Consider the following 23,824-nt stretch of genomic DNA (forward strand, 5'->3'; position numbering starts at 1 on the left):
TTGTTAAGTGTCTATAAATTGCCAGAAAGAATAGCTGCTGGGCCTCTCAAGTGTCATGCTAATTTCGGTTCCTTTATTATAGGATTAGCATTTTAAAGGTATCTCTGAGGAAAAGATGTATTTTTTTTTTTACCTTGAAAACCTCTTTAACATGGATCGATTTATCATTACGTTATTTTCAAATCATGTCACATTTTTTCTTTAGTAAAATGCCATCTTGTTTTCTTTCATCTACTCATTAATGCACTTCATAATTGCAAGTGAATATAGAGAAAAGAGAGTAATACATTTGTTAGAAGCATCTTCAAATAAAGTTTAATTACTGACCTATGCTACCTTAATTATTACAGCTTCAGATGTTCTAGACAATAGTGGAATTTAATTAAAACCTTCCTAACTAAAGGATGCTTGGCCCTATTTTGGAATTAAGCAGGATTCTGATTTATTAGTACTCTTTCCTCCCACTCAAATCTTAATGAGGCTTCAAGCAAGCCTCCTTGTGAAAGTCTGCGCTCACCTCCCATCTTACCCTCCCATCTCCTGCTTCTTTAAACTGTTATTTTACTTAGAGTCGGTACCATTAGGTTTAATATATAGTTACCTTCACAGAGTGCAGGCTACCAAAGTATACTCTTGTACTTTCCTTGAGGAATCCATGTAACATTTGTACTCATATATAGGCACCCACTTGTGTTTATCTCAAAAGGAAACATAAATGAAAGCTTCCCATCTTTTACTTGCATTTCCTAAATTAACTATACAGCATCTTATATAGCCATAACTGTTTCATGGCATGATCATATTGAACTAGAGAACTCACCAGTAATGGGTTTGGAACAGGCTACACACTTGTTAGCATAAAGATGGTTGTAGCAGTCCACACAGAATGGATAGTCGTCTCTGGACATAAACTGTTCTTCACAGAGATCTTTCCTACAGCCACTACACAGAAAACACTCTTTATGCCATAGCTGGTCACAAAGTGTTATCCCACCTGAAGTTATCACCTGCCAAAGACCACAGAAAAGGCAATGACCATGGGAGCCATTACAATTCAGATCACTTCATGATTCTCTTTAGATTCTAGTATCTCTGAGGGGAAAAGGAAGCAAAAATAAAAAGTGATCATTTTATGTCTTCTATGTCCACAGCTGGTGCTTCCAGCTGCTCTATTTTCACCTCATGTTAGGATGTTCCTTTCCTAAAAAACATCTTTAAAATAAAGGAAATAATAATATGAGAAACCAAAGGCTATAGGAATGAGCTAGAAGTAGAAAGAAATGAAAGTTACTGTATATTTTTCTCCTACAATGAAATAGAACAGAGGCAGGGCTATATTGGTAACTCTGAATGGAATTGGCAAGCGCCGTTATTTGCTAATAATAACTACCATTTCCTAAGTGTTTTTTCAGTCCTTAGCACCATGCAAAGGATGACCTCTTCTAAATAGTCTCAACACCTCTACATAATAGAGACTATTATCTTTCCCTCTTTTCAGATGAGCAACTACTGAGCCTTACAGTCATTAAGTTACTTGCCATGGCCACGGTGAGCTAGGATTCAAACCTGCATGGTCTGACTCCATAGCCTGTGTGCTTCACCATTAATACCATACTGAGTCAAGGTTATCTTGCACAGATAAGCAGCTGATAAATCCTTGTTGAATTAATGAATAAATACCAAAGGAAAAAATAGCTGGAAAGCAATTCCAGTATTGTATCTAGAAATGGGGTGCTGTGGGAATCAGAACTCAGTGGAATGAGCACTGGTTGTACATTGAGCCTTAACATGTGATGTGAAGCATTTTGTCAGAGATGTAATTAATTTTTCATAATATTATTTTTTTTTCTAAACTAGTTTAATCCCTGAATTCTACCTTTTAAAAGGCTGAAAAATCTTTATGCAGATTCAGATGGATAAATATTGGGCAATTCTTCTCGTGTAACCATTTTTAAGCCATATCACATTTTGAATTCACAGCTAATGAGCTCTTGGAGTTGCTGTAGACACTGAAGTGTGTTTTTCTAAATGTTTTATAATGAAGCAATGGGATATCTGAGGTGGTTCCTATAAACTTTGTATCAAATTAACTAGATAGTAAAAACACAGAGCCTATTTTAAGTCACTTCCTTCTTTACAAACTCAGAAATGTTATTTGTCTGTAATATAGACTTGTGAAAAAAAATTCTAAAGGTATTTTTAATCTTATAACAAATATCTTAGAAATTAAAGATGTTTGATATAAAAGATTATTTTCCTAGAGGAAAAAAGCATACTATTCTGAACAAGTAAATGGGAAGCATAATGGTGTGATGGAAGTAAAGCAATTTAAAATACCCCCTACTGACTTCAAATGCCTTGCAGCAGACACAGCAGAATTCATGATTCCTTTGATTTGTTTGGTCTAAGTATTAGCAGGCAATGCTTAAAAGATTCAAAACTTGAAAAATGTATTCACAGCAAAATAAAACTTGATATATACACCAAAGACTGTTTAATTAGAGGAAGAAACTCTGGAACATTAAAAATAGTTTGTGATTATATTCCTTTTGAAGAGGTAGGAAGGTTAAGATGAAGTCCAATATCTGAGCTTGGTTTTCACCACTGATTGATCCCAGGATTTAGAAAAAGTTTCTTCTCTGAAAAAGCGGAGGCAATAATGATTTTGCACTCAGCGGGTGACAGATGAAGAATCAAAGAAGACGTTTAACTCTTTTTGAAACTTGAGGAATTTGAATTTGAAGCATTTGTAGTTTGAAGTCATTTTCTTTCTGGCAGAAAATAAATCTTAGTGTAATAAAATAAAATCTATGGACTTTAAAGCTTAAAAGTTCTAAGGGCCTGGTTGTCAAGTAGTTTTTCCTTTTTTTTTAAGAAAAAATTTGGTCTTTGCTTTGGGTTGAAAAAATTGTTTAGATTGGATCATCTTGATCAAAACATATCTAGCTTTTTATAAAAGGACTTGTGGTTTTAAAAACTAAATAAAAAACAATCTGGTATGTCACAATCTGTCTACTACCCAATATAAATATTTTGTAAATTTTTGATGACTTCAAATCATATCCTAAATATAGTTACAGGCTCCTAAAACCTGGGAAACACCAGCACTTGGCCCAGACAGTTCTAAGCATGGATGTACTAAAGAAGTTTCACTCCTGAATTTTTATAGCATTGAAAGAGAATTTATATTGTGTCCAATAAATGATTTTAAGGTAATTCTTACAAATTTCATTACTGTTTTGGTCTAAGTCTTCAAGAAATGAAGCCTAAAATTGGCCAACTCAGTTGTCTCTCAAAACAGTGAGATAAACCTATTCATTTTATTTCCAGCATGATTTTAATTCCTTTAATTTTTAATTTTTGTATATATTTTTAGAGATAGGATCTCATTGTCACCCAGGCTGGAGTGCAGTGGCTCAATCATAGCTCACTGCAGCCTTGAACTTCTGGGCTCAAGTGATCCTCCTGACTCAGTCTTACCAGTAGCTGGGACTACAGGCACGTGTCACCACACTTGGCTAATTTTCAAACTTTTTTTTTTTTTTTTTGAGACAGGGTCTCACTATGTTGCCTAGGCTGGTCTTGAACTCCTGGCTTGAGGCAATCTTCCCACTTCGGCTTCACAAAGTGCTGTGATTACAGATGTGAGCCACCATGCCCAGCCTCTAGTATGTTTTTAAATGCTGTCATTGACTCTGGTAATTCTTTGGAGCTTCATATGACATATGGTCATATAGTTTGCTGCTTGTAAAGTCATTTTCTAAGCCAGTGTTTTGGTAGAATAATGAAGGTCTCAGTCATAAGATTATTTTATGTCATGTTGTGATCAATTGTAATTCTTAGCCATTAATATAGTGTACCTTAATAGTTATGATATAGCATAGTATATTGTTGCCTCTTTAAATGCAGGATTGGTATTGGTTATGTATGTTAAAAAATTACTGTTTATGTGTGTGTATGTGCATGTTTGTTCACATATGCATGTGTAGAAAGTGGTAGTGTGACTTCCAGCTGTCCAGATATACAAATGGGCTTAAAAGTTCTACCGAAGTAGCCCATAGATAAAAAAAAAATATTTAGAAACTACTACACTAATACAGTGTGTTTTCCTGATTCAGCTTTCTCATTTCAATTTATGGTGTCATTTTAAACTTATGATGCTTCACAGGTCAAGGATTTCTTTGAGAACATCCATATATATTTGTGGAATACAGACAGGCTTTATCAAGGTGTTACAGCTACTTTTTCCACATAAAAGCTTAGAGGATAAAAAAAGAATTGGATGAAGTTTACTTCCAAAAAATTACTTTTTTCTCTCTTAGAAAATGTGTTTTGAGTGGGAAGCCAAGTTAGAAGGCCCTGCATGATCCTGGTACTGGAGAAGGAACTTGCAGCTCTTAGACTTCTTTCTGTCTTGTGTCTCCTGGACTTCCCTCATGATCTTGGCACTCCCTTGAACTAATTGCTGTACTCTTAGGAAATACAAAACCTTCAAGTCGAGAAGATATTTGCACTGCTGAGAAAGAATGCTAAACATCCTGTTTAACTTGGTTCCCTCAGTCACTTTGGGAGGCAAATCTATATTGCTCTGAAACAGTTAATACTGAATGGATCAAAAATTATTTTTTAAGAAACATGTGTATTAAATGAGAGACCTGTACTCTCTCCCAGAATACATGAGATCTTGTATAAAAGCAGTTAATGGACTGGGCATGGTGGCTGAAGCCTGTAATCCTAGCACTTTGGGAAGCCAGGTAGATCATCTGAGGTCAGGAGTTCAAGACCAGTGTGGCCAACATGGTGAAACCCCAAATGGGATTAATTTATCTATGGGCTACTTTAGCAGAACTCTTAAGCCCATTTGTATATCTACTAAAAATACAAAAATTAGCTGGCCACAGTGGCGTGGCATGCGCCTGTAATCCCAGCTACTCTGAAGGCTGAGGCACGAGAATCGCTTGAACCTGGGAGGCAGAGGTTGCAGTGAGCTGAGATTGTGCCACTGCACTCCAGTCTGAGTGGCAGAGTGAGACTCCATCTCAAAAAAAAAAAGCAGTGAATGGAACTGGAATACCAAATCACTTGAGCACTTAAGCTGTTTGAAATATTAACTTCTTGTTTGACTGGAATTTTATGCCTAATAAAAAAAGATGGTCATCCTCATCATGACAACTAGTGGTTTGTACATGTTGAAAGTCAAAAGTACCATGAGTGTGTATAACATAATAGTATCAGTTCGTTCCAAATATATGGTCCAGCTAAAAAGGAATAGTCTGAGTTTCCACAAGCTTCACCCTCTTTAGAAAATTACCTTCTTACAAAAGTTGCAGTAGTGAGCAAACTCCTTCTCAAAACACGGCACACAATAATTGCCACTCTCTTTGGAGATCAAAGGCTTTGTTCCTATAGGTTGTTGGCAATTGTCACACACAAAGCAGGTTTCATGCCAGTAGTTTCCCTTAAATTCCATTTTGCGGGAACCTGTGCTCCAAAAGTAAGGACCTGTTAGTATAAGTCAAGTGTAATTTTTATTAAGCAAATACAGATCAAATTACTTAAATTCTAAGTTAAGATGATAAATGAATTGTCCTTTTAGAAAAGTATTTTTTCAGGTTCAAAAAAACCCATTCATGTGGGGGAAAGGAAAAGGTTAATAAAATTCAGCCATGATGATGGAGAATCACCCTTAGACTGAAAACTCTTTCAAGCCCTGCATAACCTATAATCTGGAGATATAAAAGTACTTTGAATGAAGACTCCTAATGGTTGCACATGGTTTGGATAAATTGGACCATAATAATCATTATAGGGGTATTAAAAATGCCTGCAGCACAACTACTGAGATTATGTTGTACAATTATGGCCTTCTAAAAATTCTTTGAATCCATAATAAGAAAATGAGAGAGCAAGAGTGAGACAGCGAGAATGAATTATGTCCTTATGCTGCTATCCCTAGAGATTGAGAAGAAGATCAAAATATAAAGAATTAGTCCTTGCCAAAAGTGGAATGATATACATGAACCTTGTCTTCCCTAAGAGAGAATAACAATGACTGATCCTTAAACCAGTTTGTGTCAAGCTATAAAATCACAGTTGACTCCAGTCGCCTGTGATGAATCACTCTTTCTGATGCCATTGATGTTTAATGTAGTGTTATTAGTATAAATTTTATCTTTATTTTATGGGTGAAATTCTGGTTTGAAATGTTTGTATAAATTAGACTTGATGAAAATAGAACACTGTAAGTTACCTGTTCAAGGATAATGAATGAACAATCTTTTTATTTCTAAAATACAGTCTTTTTATTTCTAAAGAAAGAGACTGAAAGAGCAAGAAAGATGTCTTTCTCCAAACCGGGGTTTTGGGACCTGCTACACTCCTCATGTGCTGGGACTTAATGAAAAGCATTACAGCTTCAGTTAGAGACAGGAGCCCCCTTGAGATCCTACCAGGCATGATGGTCCTCTTGCAGTGGAAGCACTTGGAGGAGCACTCATTAGAATAGCACTCCGTGCACAGCAGGCGCTCATCCTTGGCAGCAAAAGGCTTTTCCACCAAAGAGTGATTGCATTTGGTGCACTTGAAGCATCCTTCATGCCAGTGCCGGTCTTTGTAACAAAGATCCTTTGAGACAGTAAATAAAAGTTAATTAAATGTGGCTGTGACAAAACAGTCCATTTTATAAGACAAAACTGAACACTCCTGGGACTCTCATGTCAGTAGGTTGTGCTAGTAGCTTGAGGGAAAGTTGTTACTGAAACTGTTACCCATGGAGAGGTGACTCTCTGGGGTAATTAAGAGCTAGAGCCCAGGGCTTTCTTGGCGGGTCACTTAAGGCAATTGGTAAAAAAACAAATGAATTCTCTGCTATGTCTTCAAAGTTTGCCTACATTCTTGTTATAAACTACAACAGAGGTTTTTCATGGAATGATTTTTTAAAATTTTAGGTTGTAATATTCTATTACTCTTTAAGACTGAACTAAAGAAACAAACAAAAAATAACATCATCTAAGTAAAGCAAAGGCATAAAGAAAGAAAAGAAACAAAAAGAAAAAGAGAGAGAAAGAAAATTGGAGGAGGGAAAGAAGGAAGGAAAGAAAGAGAAAGAGAGAGAGAAAGAAAATAATGAGCATGTTGGGGGAATGGGTGGTAGACGTGAAAGGTATCAATGGGGTTAAGTAGAAATGAAGCTGATTTTATGTCAGAAAACATTTTGAATCCTTACAACTTCAATTCTTTATGCATTTATTTATACCTTTGTCATTCTGGAAATAATAAACACACACCAGAGGGTTACTGAGGGCTTGGAAACAGCAGAAAAATTTTTGCTGTGTAACTTTGGACAAATAATGTAACCTCTTTAATCTTTAGCATTCTCAGCTACCTCATTAGATCATGTGAGAATTAAGCATATGTCGTATTTCATAGTGCTAAGTCTAGTGGCTGGAGCTTGACTGCTGGTGACTTTTAAGATCCTTATATATCCAGTAGCAGAGAAATAGTGTTGAAAGTAAACACTAAATGAAAAGAGGCATTCCAACCCAATTGTTTACTGTCCATATGCAGTAATTCTGTAAATTGGGGTGAAACTTACCTTAGAATCGGATTCAATTGGTTTTTTGCATGCCTCACAGTAGTTAGAAAATATACGATCATAACATAAAACACAGTATGGACTGTCATCTTTTAGCACATATTTCTTCCCAAGAAGTGATGCTGTGCAATATTGACAGTAAAATTGAGCAGTTGTCATTTTGGTTTGATCCTGTGAATGACAAAGTGATTCATGTATATAAAAGCAGAATTTTGTTTATAGGATAAATGATGGAACCTTAATGTGAGTGAAGCAATTGAATGAATTTATATTTTCTTAAGCAAAAATTCACCAACTTAGAAAATTATGCTTATGGTCATGGTGACATTTGGAGTGATTTAGGAAAGGTTACTCTCCCATCTTGGCAGTTCCTGTGTGTTTTGCTTAAAAAAAAAAAAGCATAAAACCTGCAGCTAGATTATGAAAAACATCTTGTGTTTATCATACGCTAATGTGGAATTCAATGAGAATATGTTATTTGTTGAAGAAGGATGGTTTCACCTCAAGGACATAAATATGAACTGTTGCTAGGGCTTTTAACTAACTGTCATCACTTATTTTCTTGCTGGAAAATTCTAGAGGCAGGTTTTGATGTAAATAACAGTCTTTCTTACTCAAATATAAATTAATAATCAGTACATTGTCATTTTCTAGTTCATTCTTTTACTCCTCAAGTCTTTACTGAATACCTAATAAGGGCTCTGCACATTAACCCTAAGGTCTTTCTGTACCCCATCCCCTCCTTAGCTGTGGCTTCCACCACCCCAAATGTGCTGATGACTGCAAAATCTCTGTTCTCTGCTAGCTTTGGATTTCTTCATTTAAATGTCCTTTACCAAGCTGGCCAAATAAAACTCTTCAGCAGGCAGGATTCAGACCAAGTGCTAGATCTTTGTGAATACTGTTGAGCAGTTGCCCAGATACAGAAGTGCAGGTGAAATCATCAGTGGTAGGAAACAATCATCGGTTCCTTCAGGCTTTAGGGCCAAAGTAACATGTATATAGCATAAATAACAGCAGCAGCTATTCCATTATGGCTATAAATAAAATAGCTAGAATTTATCTGTAAGGCAAAATTCATTCTGTAAGATGAATAAAAAAGCTGACATGAAACATAAAGCCAGTGACAGATAAGGATTCTGATTGTTTTGTAAATATGGAACGCCATTAAGAGGCAAAGCATATAGATTTCAAAAGGTTTTAATTAGGCATTGAACATGAATTTTTGTTGTTACCAAAATAGTAGCACCGATTTTCCTTGGGAAATGAGATCTGTCATCTCAGGATTTACTGGACTATATTAGGAGCTTTTAATATTTTCTAATTCTCCCCCCACAGGAATTTTTGTTAATTTTAACAAAATCAAAGGAACTATTAACTATGATGATACAACAGCATTTTTGATACTAGTTTGTACTGACTACATTTGAACTGTTATTCTATTGCATTTTGCCTTATTCCAGTGATGAAGTTCCCAGCAGAGAGACTTGCTGAATGCACATCATTATTAATTCTGTACATAGCAGTTTTGCTATATTGTTCTTCACTAATAAGTAGAGAAAAGACTGAGGATTTGGAACATGTGGGTCTTTTATCAGGAAAGATGAAATGTAGACTAGAAAGTTCGCAATGGAACATGGCCAAAATGATCTACCAGGAACACTGAATTCTCCATTTAATTAATTCCACAGAAATGTCCTTTCCTAGTGAATACAAACACACTCGGAGTGTTACTGAAGGCTTCAAACAGCAGGAAAATAGACCTAATTCCCTTGAAAAGTTTAAAAATAAAAGTTTTATTCACATTTATAGCAATCAAGTGTTTATCACTTCACAGAAATTAAATATGTACCTTTAATGATGAAATGGGTTCCCTCCTTTGATTATTAATATTTATTTTAGTTTTAGATGTATATAATAACATCATGAAACATGGCGTCTCAGGGGTTAGAAACTGCCAGGCTACTGCCATTTTGTGACACTTTTAGTGAATTATAAAATAAAGAAAAAACCAAAAGAGATTAGAAAACTGATAATATTTCAATTGTTTATTTTAAATGACACTTTAAACATGACAATATCAAAATACCTGTAACTCATTTAGTGATCAGATGATGAAGTCTAAATACAAGACAAGATGGTCCTTCTCTCATCCTAGTCCTAACTACGTAATGGGCCTGGCAGAAAATGCCCTACAATATAGATCATATTTCTTAGTTTTTAAAATAATAAATTTACTTCTTGTTCAGTTCCATTTTGTAAAACCAACATCGAGGAAGTTGGGTAGGGTGAGAACAGAATCAGTCTAATATCTCAAAACCTTGTGATTTTACACTTGTAGAACTATATAGTGGGAGAAGGCATTTGGTCCAGGTAAACATTTCTTGAATATTTACTCAGTTATTTGAACTCCCTGTCCCTCAAGAAGTCTAGATTCTCTTAGAGTAGCTCGTATATTAGTAACAGTGAATGTAATTTGAGGTAGAAGAACAAACTGAATGTTTACTCTCTTTGTCTTGGTTAGAAAAAATACACTAAGAAATTTATTCCTCATTTTCATGAAGTCTGTCATTTAACCATTGATCTTTGAATACATCCAAATAGCTTTTTAAAAATAGAGGTATTATAACTATATAAGTGATACATATTCTATTAGAACCATATAGAGTCTTTAGAGAACTATTAAGATAGAAAGGAAAGTGAAGACAGACCTTTCTAGGAAGATCTTAAGGAAGTTATGCTGTTGGAAATCTGTTAGGAAGAAAGAAATGTTGGAAGGAAGAAAGGAAGAAAAAAAGGAAGGAAGGAAAGATCAAACTGTTTATCAAGGAAGGGAAAAGACAAGTGAGAGAATGGCACAGGAGCTCATTTAGAGATGGGAAATGGTGAGTCTTGAGAACAGATTTCACCTGGGTACCTTCAGGATGAAGAAGGATCTTGAAACTTTAAAGCTTTCTGAAGTGATCTGAACCTTGAATGCAAGTAGTTCTAACTGGAGTGGGCCAGGCAGAACAGGTAAGATTGAATTTTTCCAGTCTGACCACTTTTTATTATCTTATGCTTTTTAAAACCTTATTCTGTACCTTTTCCTCTTCTTTATCACTAATGTTAATATTTTAAAATTCTCAGAGAATAATTCTGTGTTCAGAAGAGCAAACCAAATAGCTTGTTTTTAATCATTGCCTAACAGGTAAAGCTGTAGGAAAGAGGATGAGGACTATATGATTTTTGTCTCAGGAATCCCCACCTAAGGGCTAATTTGACAAAGATATTGGGAAATTTTTGCTTTCAAAGATTAAAAATCCTCAAGCAAAGCTATTCTTAATTATGAGCTGCAAGCATTATTCATGTACCCCAATTGGTTAGCATTCAACTTTTCTAGATGTGAACTCAGCAGTGCTAGTCATTTTAATTTGGAATGTATCGCTTAGACATTCTTGTAAACTTCTTTCAAAGTTATCTAGCAACTAACACAACGTTTAAGCCCAGAATTTTTATCTTTGCATATTGGGATTTTAGAAGATTTATTTAGAGGTGCACTGATATATCAAAGAAGATAATGAAGACAGATGAGTAGCTCAGAAATTCAGTGGTATGAATGGACTTGGCTTTGTTTTTTTGGTTCCCTCCTAGAGATTTTAGGTTTCTCCCTAAAAAGATGTAAGTTCATTGGTAATAGCTTTCTAGCTGAGAATGTTATTTCTTAGGCCCTATTTTCTAAACCAGGATAATTTTGTGTTAAGTTATATTTTATGGTGAGTTATTAATGAGAAGGTTAAGGCTATGAGCAATATATACACTTAACATTTTTACTATATTATGCAGAATGAATAGATTCACAAGAGGTATACTTGAGAACATTTCAAGTGGGAGAAAGGCAAGGACTAGGTGCCATGCATGGTAACTTTAATATACTATTTTTGCAAGGCATCATTCACCATCTATTTATTCATACATTTGAAAAACATGTAAAATACATGTCATTTGCAAAGTAATCTGCTACAAATTGTAAAGGATATAAAAAGATTAGACTTACATCTTGTCTGCAGAGAGCTTATGATCTAGCAGGAAGAGTAAGGACATTTCATATCTCTAAACAAAAGTTAGGAAGTGATGAGAATAAATGAAAGGTTATAAGTTTTAGAACACTAGTTCTAAACATTGGGTACACATTAGAATTTTAAAAATGTCCAAGGTGGGACGGCACAGTGGCTCACATCTGTAATTGCAGCATTTTGGAAGGCTGAGGTGGGCGGATCACCTGAGGTCGGGAGTTCAAGAACAGCCTGACCAACATGGAGAAACCCCGTCTCTACTAAAAATACAAAATTAGCCAGGTGTGGTTGCTCATGCCTGTAATCCCAGCTACTTGAGAGGCTGAGGCAGGAGAACTCCTTGAACCCAGGAGGCAGAGGTTGTGGTGAGCTGAGATTGTGCCATTGCACTCCAGCCTAGGCAACACGAGTGAAACTCTGTGTCAAAAAAAAAAAAAAATGTCCAAGGTACACCCCTACCTCACACCAAATAGATTCGAGTGCACTAAAAATAAGTACTTTTCAGTTTTCAAGTATTTCTAAAGTCCAGTGTCGGTTGAAAACCACCAGCTTAAAGGAGGAGGAAGGACAATTACTTTCAGCTAGGAAAAATTCAGGAACAACTTGAAGCAGTGGCATCTCAATGAATTTTGTGGTAGATATTATGGATTGGCTTTCCCAAACTTGGTTTTGTCCTCCTCCTAGTTGGAGAGATCAAGGAGCTAAATCATTTCCTGGACCCTGTTACAGTGTGTGTTCAGGATGCAAATTTGGCTCTGATAAAATCATATGTAAAAATCAGAAGGTGAATGTGAAATGAAAGATGTGTTCCTGCTGCTGTTGTTGCTGGCAGATTGGCTGGCTGAGATGTGAAAGGTTTCTATCCATTCATAATGCCTGGAGTCAGTTTTCCTAACTAGTTTTTCGACTGTGAGAGACAGTTGTGGTGGTACTCGTGGTAGCAGCAGCAAGCTTTTGATCTCTAGATCACATGCAGAATGGATATGGAAGTGGGCAATGGGCAGACTCTACCACCCTTGGAGTAATTTTAGAGATATTAACAATAATATTTAACACTCCTATATGTTTCCTGAGTGCCAAGTCCTGTGTCTACTACTGTATTTGATCTTTTTAAATCTTGCAACGATCCCCTGAGGAGGTCTGTTATTATTAAACTCATTTGACAGATGAGCAAACCAAAACTTAGGAGGCCAAGATCACTTGGCTGATAAAAATGCTAGGTCTAGGGTGCAAGTCTATACCTTTTAGAAACTGAAGCCCAGGATCTTAGCCAGTGTAAACCTCTCCTTTCTTTGAGATGTAGAGAAGGGCATTTAGACGCAGCAACAGAATTGGGAAGGGCATCGACACTTGTATATGTGAGGCATGCATGGAAAAGAGTAAGTATTGTATTCTAAGTGGTTTGCAGAGCATGAGATTGGAAGACAAATTTGAAAAGGAAGACTAGAGCAAGGTCATCAATGGCTTAAGTTTCATGCTAGATTTGAACTTTTTTCTATAGAAAAAATATAATCATTGATGATTTAGAAAAGGTAAGTGCCATGTTTTGAGCTCAGACTTATGAGAATTAATTAAGAAACGGTGATAGACGTGATTAAATGTAGATATACCATAAACAGAAAAATCAATTTGAAGCTCATTTTTCAATATGTGGCTTAATCAAGAAATATTATGCCTTCTGTACAAAACGTGCTGTTTTTTATGTTTTGGGGGAATATGGAGAATCAATGAGCTATTTCCCTTAAGGGAAAATTCATTAAATAAACAAATCGTAAGAATAAAATATATTAATCAATTTATATGAACAAGTAATTATATATAATACTAAACATGTGTATACATATTATATATTGTTATATATTATATATATAAACAGAGAGTTGCAGAGACTGTGAGATCAAGTGATAGAATACAAGCATGTTTGCAGTCTTGGAATTCTGGAAGCCAAAGACTAAGTGTTGTTTAAGGGGTAAGAATGCAGCTGGAAATGAGGAAAGGAAGCATTTGGGGTATTCATGTTGGAGGTCATGATGGCCTGGAATATTGAGATCATGTGTGGGAATCAAGATGCAGTAGGACTTAAAAAGTTTGGGAGGCAGAGAGAGTCGTTCTGAAATTTCACATATGGTTCCTGGTAAAATTAGTGTACCACTAATAGAAGATGAGGGTACAGGAAGAGAAGCTAATTGGAAGCCAAGATTAACTCAGGTTTAGTTACTTTGAATTTGAGGAACTAAACTGGACAGCCATCAAGCTGTATGTCCAAAATATTAGGTTGAAATGTGGCATTAGGTTGAGAAGTTTGGACTATTTTCATGGATGAGCTAATTCGTAGTTGAGGAGCTACAATGGTAACTGAAGTTATGAGATTGAATGAGACCATCAAAGAAACCCTAGTGTAGAAAAGTGAAAAAAAGATAAAATACGAACTCATAGATAAAGGCATGTTTTGTGATGGGAAAGAGATGAAGCAGATATAGTGAAAGTCACAGTGTGTTGAAGGACAAAGGAAGTGAGAACTTCAAGAAAAGAATATATATTAATAACAAGGAAGATGTTAACAAGGAGGTAAACGATGCCTTCAAAAGAATAGTTTGTAGACACTAAATTGTTTGATGTCAGATTTCAGAGTTAAAATGTGAGTGAGGAAATGCTCATTGCTGACAGTTTAGAAAACTGCATGTTCAAAACACGCCTAAGGAATTAAAAACAAACAAAATGTGTTGCTGAACTAGCAAGAAAGTAAGGAAAAATCTCAGAGGCTAAAAATAAAAAGAAAGCAGGAGACTGAAAAGGTTACACTCTCTAAAGGAACCATCTGTCCTGAGGATGTCTTCTGAGCCATGGTAACCTCGTTATCCGAGTATTTATAGCCTGAGCTTTTACTAAGTGTAAGATCTAAAACGTTTAGGTTTTAGTTTAAAAGGATTAGTTTAAAATGGAACTGGATTGGTAGTGACAAGGTGTCATCACTACCACAAAACACAAGAAAATCTATCAGAAAATGTCCCATCATCCTAGGCCTAAAAAAAATTCTTACATATAAATTTTCGTTGAGCATGAATTCACAATTCAAGTTTTTAAAATAAGAATAAGCAATGAAAACAAGCAGCATGAGTAAAAACCCAGCAAAGACAAAAATTGGATCACCAACAAAACAATTCCACATGAGAAATAACGGATACAAAATGGAAAATAATTATGTTTACATACTTAAACACATAATAGAGGGCATTATATAGACAAATTCAGGAGAATAAAAATGACTAGGCAGATTTGCAAAAGAACTGGCAGATATAATAGCAATAAAACCATATCATTAAAACAGATTAAAATGCAGATTAGCATCGTTTGAAGGGAAAATTAATAAATGAGAATATAATTAAATATGTACTGTAAAATACAATGAAGAAAGAAAAAGAGATGGAAAATATATTGGTTAAAAAAGTAGAAGACAGAGTGTAAGAGTTTGACCCAAGTCTTTACAGAATTTCAGAAGATAACAGAAAAAATGAGAAATATGCAAAGGTTGGAGATAGAATTGAATTTCCAAGAATTAATGACATAAATGTAATGATGCAGAAAGTAAAGCAAATTTCAGCCCTCATAAAAACAAACACATCATAGTAAAGACGCCATATGCCAAAGACAAAGAAGATCTTAAAGACATTCAAAGAGAAAAAAAAAAATGTCTAAAACAGCAACAATTAGATAATCAGATAACTTCTTAAGAGCAACAATAGAAACCAGAAGGAACTGAAATAATGCTGAGAGAAAATAAGTAAACCCTAGACCTGTTTACTCAGTGAAGGTGAATTTAAAGAATAGGATGACATAAAAACATATTTAAGTTGACAAAAGTCATGTTTACTACCAAAAAACCCTCATTGAAGGCAGTTCTAATGAATGTGGTTTGAACATTGCCACGTATGTACCTAAAATGCAATAAAATATATATTGAAACAAAAAAGAATGTGGTTTGAAAAAAAGAAAGAAAAAAGGAAACTCTCTAATGGAATGTTTAGGAAAATTGAAGACAGAAAGAATAAGGAGAAAAGACCTTTACTAACATGCAGTTATATATAAATTAACATAGACTATGAAAAAACAACAATAATAATTTGTGGCATTCAAAACACATAATGGTACTAATGTATTGGGGAAAACAGGATTTAAGTGAGGAAAGAGTTGATTTTTAAACTTTATATTGCTTGAAAAGAGAATAAATTAACAGAGTTACATTAAGATTAAGTATTTCTCATGTTAAAATTTTAATAAAATCTCCTTAGATTTGTTAAATCTTTTATGGAAAACTCTAAACATGGAAATAGAAATAAAATAAGTAAAACAAAATTAATAAAAATAGAAAACTGAGACATCATACAATAAGAACATACATGATTTATTTTAAACCCAAATCAAACCAAATGGAGTTGTTAAACTTCCTTGGTTGAAGAAAAAATTATTCCAAAGATGATCCAAAAGTAACTATGTACATCTGCAACCAATCTGAGTTTAAATTCCAGCAAATTCTCAGCTTCAATCAAAGGTTAGATGAAAGGGAAATATAGTTGTCTTTAATATCATTTGAAACCAGAGGTCAACTTAATTTAATATTTTTGTTAACTGCAACTAAGCACAACACTTGACAGAAACTAAAAGTTCAGCCCCTTGCCCTAGCCATGTGACAAGCAAGGACTCTGTCCTCTGGGGGTAAAAAAAAAACCACCACAAATTGTACTTGGGTATTTTGTTTCAATGTTTGGCAGGCAAAAAATTATAAGACATCTCAAGAAGTAAATATATATATAATTAATAAAAAGGGACTTTATTATACTTATGTTAAATATTCAGAAGGAAATAAACAGAATGAATGAATGTTTAAATGATTTCAGCAAAAAAATGAAAGAGCTGGGAAAGGATCAAATAAATATTAGAATTTAAAAATATTTGTAATAGACAATTCAGTGGATAAGGTCATCAGCAGACTGAACAAAGCAAAAGTAATGATCAGCAGACTTGAAATAAAATAAAAGCATAAAGAGCAAATTCACTAAATGAAGATAATAGAAATAATTTTTTTTCCCAAAATAAAATTGTCAAAAGAATTCCATTCCAATAATGGTATTGCGTATAATTCAGACCACGAAGCTGCTGTGAACCACTAGAGAAGCTGGAAAAAATATATACTTAAAAGGTGTACTTTGGAGGCATTAGAGAATTAATATTTCAGTGAAGAAGTAATAGGCAAAATCCAAAAGTAGGAGAAAAACATAGATGAGCTTGATATTTGCTTTCTGCAGAAGAATATGTGCATTCAGGAAGATAAATTAATAGTATGAGAAGCTGTAGGGCACTTCTGATAATGTTGAAAGGTAAAGGGGACAAAAATCGAGATCCGTGGACCTTCAATGCATCAGGCCTGGTAAGCTTATCATTGTGCAGGTGAGATTTCCAAAGAGCTATGACCTTGGAATAAGGGTAAATTAGAAGTAAACTAGTATTTCAGAGATGGAAGCCCAGCTTTTAATTACCTCGGTTTCTAAAATTATATTAAGATAACCTTGGAATACTGGTATCCCTAGCTGAACACCAGAGTAAATACACATCCTACCTGAAGGCAGAAAACATCATCCTAGGCCTCAATTACTCCTACACCAATGTCTAGAATTGGAAAAAAAAAAAAAAAAAAAAAAAAAAAAAACCCTGTTAAAAAGAAGACGAGGAAACATAAAGAATAGAAACATACATGCAGGAAGCCATAGATTTTTGAGTTATAAGACATAACATAAAACTATCCTTAATATATTCAAGGGGGCAAATAAAATAAACAGCAAAAATTTTGGTAGAGAATTAAAAACAATGAAAAAGAAAGCAATGTAAATTATAGTATAGAAATATACAATGATTGAAATTAGGGACATAATGGGAAATTTTAGAAAAGATTGGATGAAATGAAAAAGATGATAAAATAGAAAATAAAGTTAAGCATGATGATAAAAGGTATGAAAAGTATAATTAAGAAAGTAAGAAACATAGCTGATAGAGAAGAATGAGAAAAGAGAAAAATGTATAAGTAGTATTTAAAGAAATAATGGCCAGTCTTCCAAAACTGACAAAATACATGCCCCCAATTTTTAAAAACCAAGAAACCATGAGCCTCAACTGACCTGAAAAACAAATATTTGGACACATCAGGGCATAACCACTAAAAATCGAAGACAAATAACATATCAAAAATACATTATAAAATATCACTTTCAGATTAACAACTGAAGATAACTCAGATTAACAAACTGAGAAGATAACTATTCTCAACAGAAAAAAAGACAGCTAGACAATGGAGAGATATATTCAAATTGCTGAAAAAAATTAGCTGCCAACCTAGAAGTCTATGCCCACATAAAAGATCTTTTGACAATGAAAGTAAAAGCATTTTCAGGCCATCAGGAACTAAATTTATTAATCATCAACCCATGTTAAAATAAATACCAAAGAGTGTTCTTTGGGCAAAAGGACACATTGGAGCTTGCAAGTGCAGAAAATAATAGGGAAAAAAATGAAAATTGTAAACATGTAGATGAATCTATGTAAAATTGACTATGCAGAACAACTCTATGTTAAAGAATTAGAAAATTTAGGTAAAAAGGAAAAATTCTAAAATAAAACATTAAAACTGACACGAAAAGAAACATGAAATTTTGACAACTATTAGATAAATTGAATTTGTAATTAAAAGCCTACAGAGTAAAATAAAGCCAAAGTACCTTCACCTGTGAATTTTGCCAAGCTTTAAAGAAGAAATAACAGCATCTTACACAAACTAAATCAAATAATTATAAACTGAGAACATGCTCTGGTTGATTTTGAACTCATTAACACTTTGGTTTCAAAATCTGAAAACATTATGAGAAAGGAAAATTATAGGTCCATAATACTTGTCGCAATAATACAAAATCCAACACCAAATAAGGAGCAACTAAATCCAGTGACATGTGAAGAGATTAGTATATTGTGATTAAGTTGATTTCATTTCAAGAATGGCAAGTTCAGTTTAAAATTCAAAGGAGAATCGCTGTGTTTCAATACTTCTACCAAGTAAAAGGGAAAGCTCTAAAATCACCCCAGTAGCTGTAGAAAAGACATTTGATAAAATCTAACCTCAATTAATGATTAAAAACTCTTGGCAAACTAAAAACAAAAGAAACTTCTTCAATGTGGTTTTAAAAAACCTATAGCAGACATTATATTTAATGGTAAATTTTGATAGATTTACTCAGCTTATAAATAGGAAAGAAATATCCACTATCACCACTTCTATTCAGCTTTATACTGGAAGCCAAAGATTTTGCAGTAAGGTGAGGGGAAAAATGTGTAAGAGTTAAAAGGAGACAAACTCATTATTTGCTGACAATCTAATTGTGAAGAAAATCCAATAGATTCTATAATAACTGGTTATGATTTACAAGTTAGGTATTAGAGTTGCTCAATAAAATGTCTATATAAAAATCAATTGCATTCCTATCAAACAGTAACAAACAGAAAGTGAAATGAAAAAAATCATTTATGGTATCATTTAAATTCCCTGAAATTCCTATCTAGAAACCTAATAAGAATGTATGAGATCTCTATAGAGAAAACTATAAAACTTTCACAGGGAGGTGAATATCATACACCAGGGCCTGTTAATATTAGACAGATCAACAAGACAGAAAATTAACAAGGATATCCAGGACTTGAACTCAGATCTAGACCAACCAGATCTACTAGACATCTACAGAACTCTGCACTCCAAATCCACGGGACATACATTCTTCTCAGCACCATTCACACTTATTCTAAAATTGACCACATAATCAGAAGTAAAACATTCCTCAGCAAATACAAAAGGATGGAAATCATAACAAACATTTATGATTTTAGTTCTTAGACTACAGTGCAATCAAATTAGAACTTAGGATTAAGAAACTCACTCAAAACAACACAACTACATGGAAACTGAACATCCTGCTCCTAAATGACTACTTCATAAAGAATGAAATGAAGGCACTGAATGCCCAGAAAAGAAAGGAGGAAAGACCTAAAATTGACACCCTAACGTCATGATTAAAAGAACTAGAGAACCAAGAACAAACAAATTCAAAAGCTACCGGAAGACAAGAAGTAACTAAGATCGGAGCACAACTGAAGGAGATAGAGACACGAAAAACCCTTCAAAAGATCAGTGAATCCAGGAGCTGGTTTTTTGAAAAGATCAACAAAATAGATCACTAGCCAGACTAATAAAGAAGAAAAGAGAGAAGACTCAAACAGATGCAATAAAAAATGATAAAGGGGATATCACCACCAATCCCACAGAAATACAAACAATACAAACTACCATCAGAGAATACTATGAACTTCTTTATGCAAATAAACCAGAAAATCTAGAAGAAATGGATAAATTCCTGGACACTTACAAGACTAAACCAGGACTCCCAAGATTGAACCAGGAAGAAGTCGAATCCCTGAATAGACTAATAAGAAGGTCTGAAATTGAGACAGCAATTAATAGCCTGCCATCCAAAAAAGTCCAGGACCAGGTGGTTTCAGGGCCAAATTCTACCAGAGGTACAAAGAGGAGCTTGTACCATTCCTTTTGAAACTATTCCAAACAATAGAAAAAGAGGAAATCCTCCCTAACTCATTCAATGAGACTAACACCATCCTGATACCAAAACTTGGCAGAGACACAACTAAAAAAATTTCAGGCCAAAATCCATGATAATTCAACGTACATAAATCAAGAAATGTAATCCATAACATAAATCCATGTGGTTTTTACCACATGATTATTTCAATAGATGCAGAGAAAGCCTTCGACAAAATTCAACAGCCCTTTATGTTAAAAACTCTCAATAAACTAGGTATCACTGGATCATATCTCAAAATAATAAGAGCTATTTATGACATACCCACAACCAGTATCATACTGAATGGGCAAAAACTGGGAGCATTCCTTTTGAAAAATTGGCACAAGGCAAGGATGCCTTCTCTCATCACTCCTGTTCAACATGGTATTAGAAGTTCTGGCCAGGGCAATCAGGCAAGAAAAAGAAATAAAGTGTATTCAATTAGGAAAAGAGGAAGTAAAGTTGTCTCTATGTGCAGATGACATGATTGTATATTTAGAAGACCCCATCATCTCAGCCCAAAATCTTCTTAAGCTGATAAGCAACTTCAACAAAGTCTCAAGACACAAAATTAATGTGCAAAAATCACAAGCAGTCCTTAACATCAATAACAGACAAACAGAGAGACAAATTATGAGTAAACTCCCATTCACAATTGCTACAAAGAGAATAAAATATCTAGGAATACAACTAACAAGGGATGTGAAGGACCTCTTCAAGGAGAACCACAAACCCCTGCTCAAGGAAATAAGAGAAGACACAAACATATGGAAAAATATTTCATGCTCATAGTTAGGAAGAATCAATATCATGAAAATGGCCATACTGCCCAAAGTAATTTATAGTTTCAATGCTATCCCCATCAAGCTACCATTGACTCTTCCAGAATTGGAAAGAACCACATTAAATTTCACATGGAAACAACAAAGAGCCTACATAACAAAGACAATCCTAAGCAAAAGAACAAAACAAAAACAAACAAAAAACAAAGCTGGAGGCATCATGCCACTTGACTTCAAACTATACTACAAGGCTACAGTGATCAAAACAACATGGTACTGGTACCAATACAGAGAGATAGACTGATGGAACAGAAAACATAACAGAGGCCTCAGAAATAAAGCCACACATCTACAATCATCTAATCTTTGACAAACCTTACAAAAACAAGCAATGGGGAAAGGATTCCCTATTTAATAAATGGTGTTGGGAAAACTGGCTAGCCATGTGCAGAAAGCTGAAACTGGAGCCCTTCCTTAAACATTATACAAAAATTAACTCTAGATAGATTAAAGATTTAAACATGAGGCCCAACACCATAAAAACTCTAGAAGAAAACCTAGGCAGTACCATTCAGGACATAGGCATGGGCAAGATCTTCATGTCTAAAACACCAAAAGCAATGGCAAAAAAAGCCAAAATAGACAAATGGGATCTAATTAAACTTCAGAGCTTCTGTACAATAAAATAAACTATCAATAGAGTGAACCAGCAATCAACAGAATGGGAAAAATTTTTGCAATCTACCCATTTGGCAAAGGGCTAATATCCAGAATCTACAGAGAACTTAAACAAATCTACAAGAAAAAAACAAGGCCCATCAAAAAATGGGCAAAAGATATGAACAGATACTTTTCAAAGGAAGATATTTATGCAACCAAGAAACATATGAAAAAAAGCTCATCATCACTGGTCATTAGTGAAATGCAAATCAAAACCACATTTAGATACCACTTTATGCCAGTTGGAATGGCAATCACTAAAAACTCTGGAGACAACAGATGCTGGAGAGGATGTGGAGAAATAGGAATGCTTTTATACTGTTGATGGGAGTGTAAATTAGTTCAACCATTGTGGAAGACACCATGGTGCTTCCTTAAAGATCTGGAACTAGAAATGCTATTTGACCCAGCAATCCCATTCCTGGGCATATGCCCAAAGGATTATAAATTATTCTGTTATAAAGACACATGCACATGTATGTTTATTGTAGCACTGTTCACAATAGTGAAGACTTGAAATCAACCCAAATACCCATCCATGATAGACTGGATAAAGAAAATGTGACACATATACATTTTTGAATACTATGCAGCCACAAAAAAGGATAAGTTCATGTCCTTTGCAGAGACATGGATGAAGCTGGAAACCCTCATTCTCAGCAAACTGATAATAGAACAGAAAATGAAACCCTGCATGTTCTCACTCATAAGTGAATGTTGAACAATGAGAATACGTGAACACAGGGAGGGGAACATCACACACAGGGGCCTGTTGGGGGGCGTGGGGCTAGGGGTGGGATAGCAGGGGAGTGGGAGGCTAGTGGAGGGATAACATTAGGAGAAATGCCTAATGTAGATGACGGGGTGATGGATGCAGTAAACCACCATGGTACATTTATACCTAAGTAATAAACCTGCATGTTCTGCACATGTACCTGAGAACTTAAAGTATAATTTTAAAAAGTGGGAAAAAAAAACACGTGTATCTATAGGAAAGTTGCCTGTTTGGATGCCAATATTATACATTGGTGACTTTTGTATTTTTTCTTGATTGTTCTCTTGTTGTTTTTTTCAAATGAAACGCTTTTGGTTTTATTTTAAAAAAGACAAAAGCAAATGGATCAGATTAACAAGGGAACCATGACACAAAATGTGCTCTGAGGAAGAGTACTGTGGAAGTCCTAGTAGTGTTCTGAGTCAGATGCAACTGGTACAAGAAGCAAAAGGCCTCCAGCTCTCATCAGGGTAACTAATGGGAGAAAGCAATAGAGCAGCTATGCAAGTTGTCTCTTCCTCCATACTTCTTTGTGTTGAATAATAAACTACTTAGTTCACTAAAGAAAAAAAAAAAGAATTAATGGAAGCTCTTACCCGTTGAAAATAAGAATGCAAAATGAAGGGATAAAATCAGTTTGAAAAGCCATTTTTCATTATATTGGGAAGTTGAACATGTACCTTTCTTGTAACTCAGCAAGTTCACCCCTAAGTGTGTAAATTTGAGAGCAACTTGCAGAGATCATGCGGAACAATGCTGACAGCAACATAGTTTATACTAGCAATAACAAAAAAGTCTGAATGTCCATCAAGGGAAAAATGGATAATGAAATAGATATATGATCACACAACATATTGTGATATGGCCACAAAAACAGATGACTTACAGATAACCTCCTCAATGCAAGAGAACTTTACAATATTGAGTAAACAAGCAAGTTGTAGAGAGGAAATATACCAGAATGACATTTATATAAAGTTTAGAACAGCCAAAATTTATTATTAGGAATTATGAATATGTGCTGTTAAAGTTATTTTAAAAAAGCATAGTGATGATTAACACAAAATTCAAGATGCAATTTAAGATTAACTTTCATAGTTATAAAAATGGATTGGGATGTCGCACAGTGAGTTTCAAGTATAAAGGGGATGTTTTGTTTGTTAAGCCAATTTGTTATACTTTACATATAGGTTATGAATATTCTTTTCTATATAAGGAGATTTCAA

The 23,824-nt window shown here is 34.5% G+C and overlaps 1 protein-coding gene across 1 annotated transcript in view; it reads right to left on the minus strand.

Annotated features, from left to right (window-relative positions):
* FHL5 (four and a half LIM domains 5) overlaps positions 1–23,824 on the minus strand; it is a 58,386-nt gene that overhangs the window by 9,037 nt on the left and 25,525 nt on the right. The window contains exons 2-5 of the mRNA XM_032275217.1: positions 7,595–7,765; positions 6,450–6,624; positions 5,312–5,481; positions 821–1,007 (exon numbers count right to left, since the gene is read on the minus strand). Of these exons, the coding sequence (XP_032131108.1) occupies positions 821–1,007; positions 5,312–5,481; positions 6,450–6,624; positions 7,595–7,753 (691 nt within the window). The 5' untranslated portion in view covers positions 7,754–7,765. The remainder of the gene's footprint in view (positions 1–820; positions 1,008–5,311; positions 5,482–6,449; positions 6,625–7,594; positions 7,766–23,824) is intronic.

This window comes from Sapajus apella, unplaced genomic scaffold, assembly GCF_009761245.1.
Source record: "Sapajus apella isolate SASKATOON/1434 unplaced genomic scaffold, GSC_monkey_1.0 scaffold6, whole genome shotgun sequence".
NCBI classification, from domain to species: domain Eukaryota; kingdom Metazoa; phylum Chordata; class Mammalia; order Primates; family Cebidae; genus Sapajus; species Sapajus apella.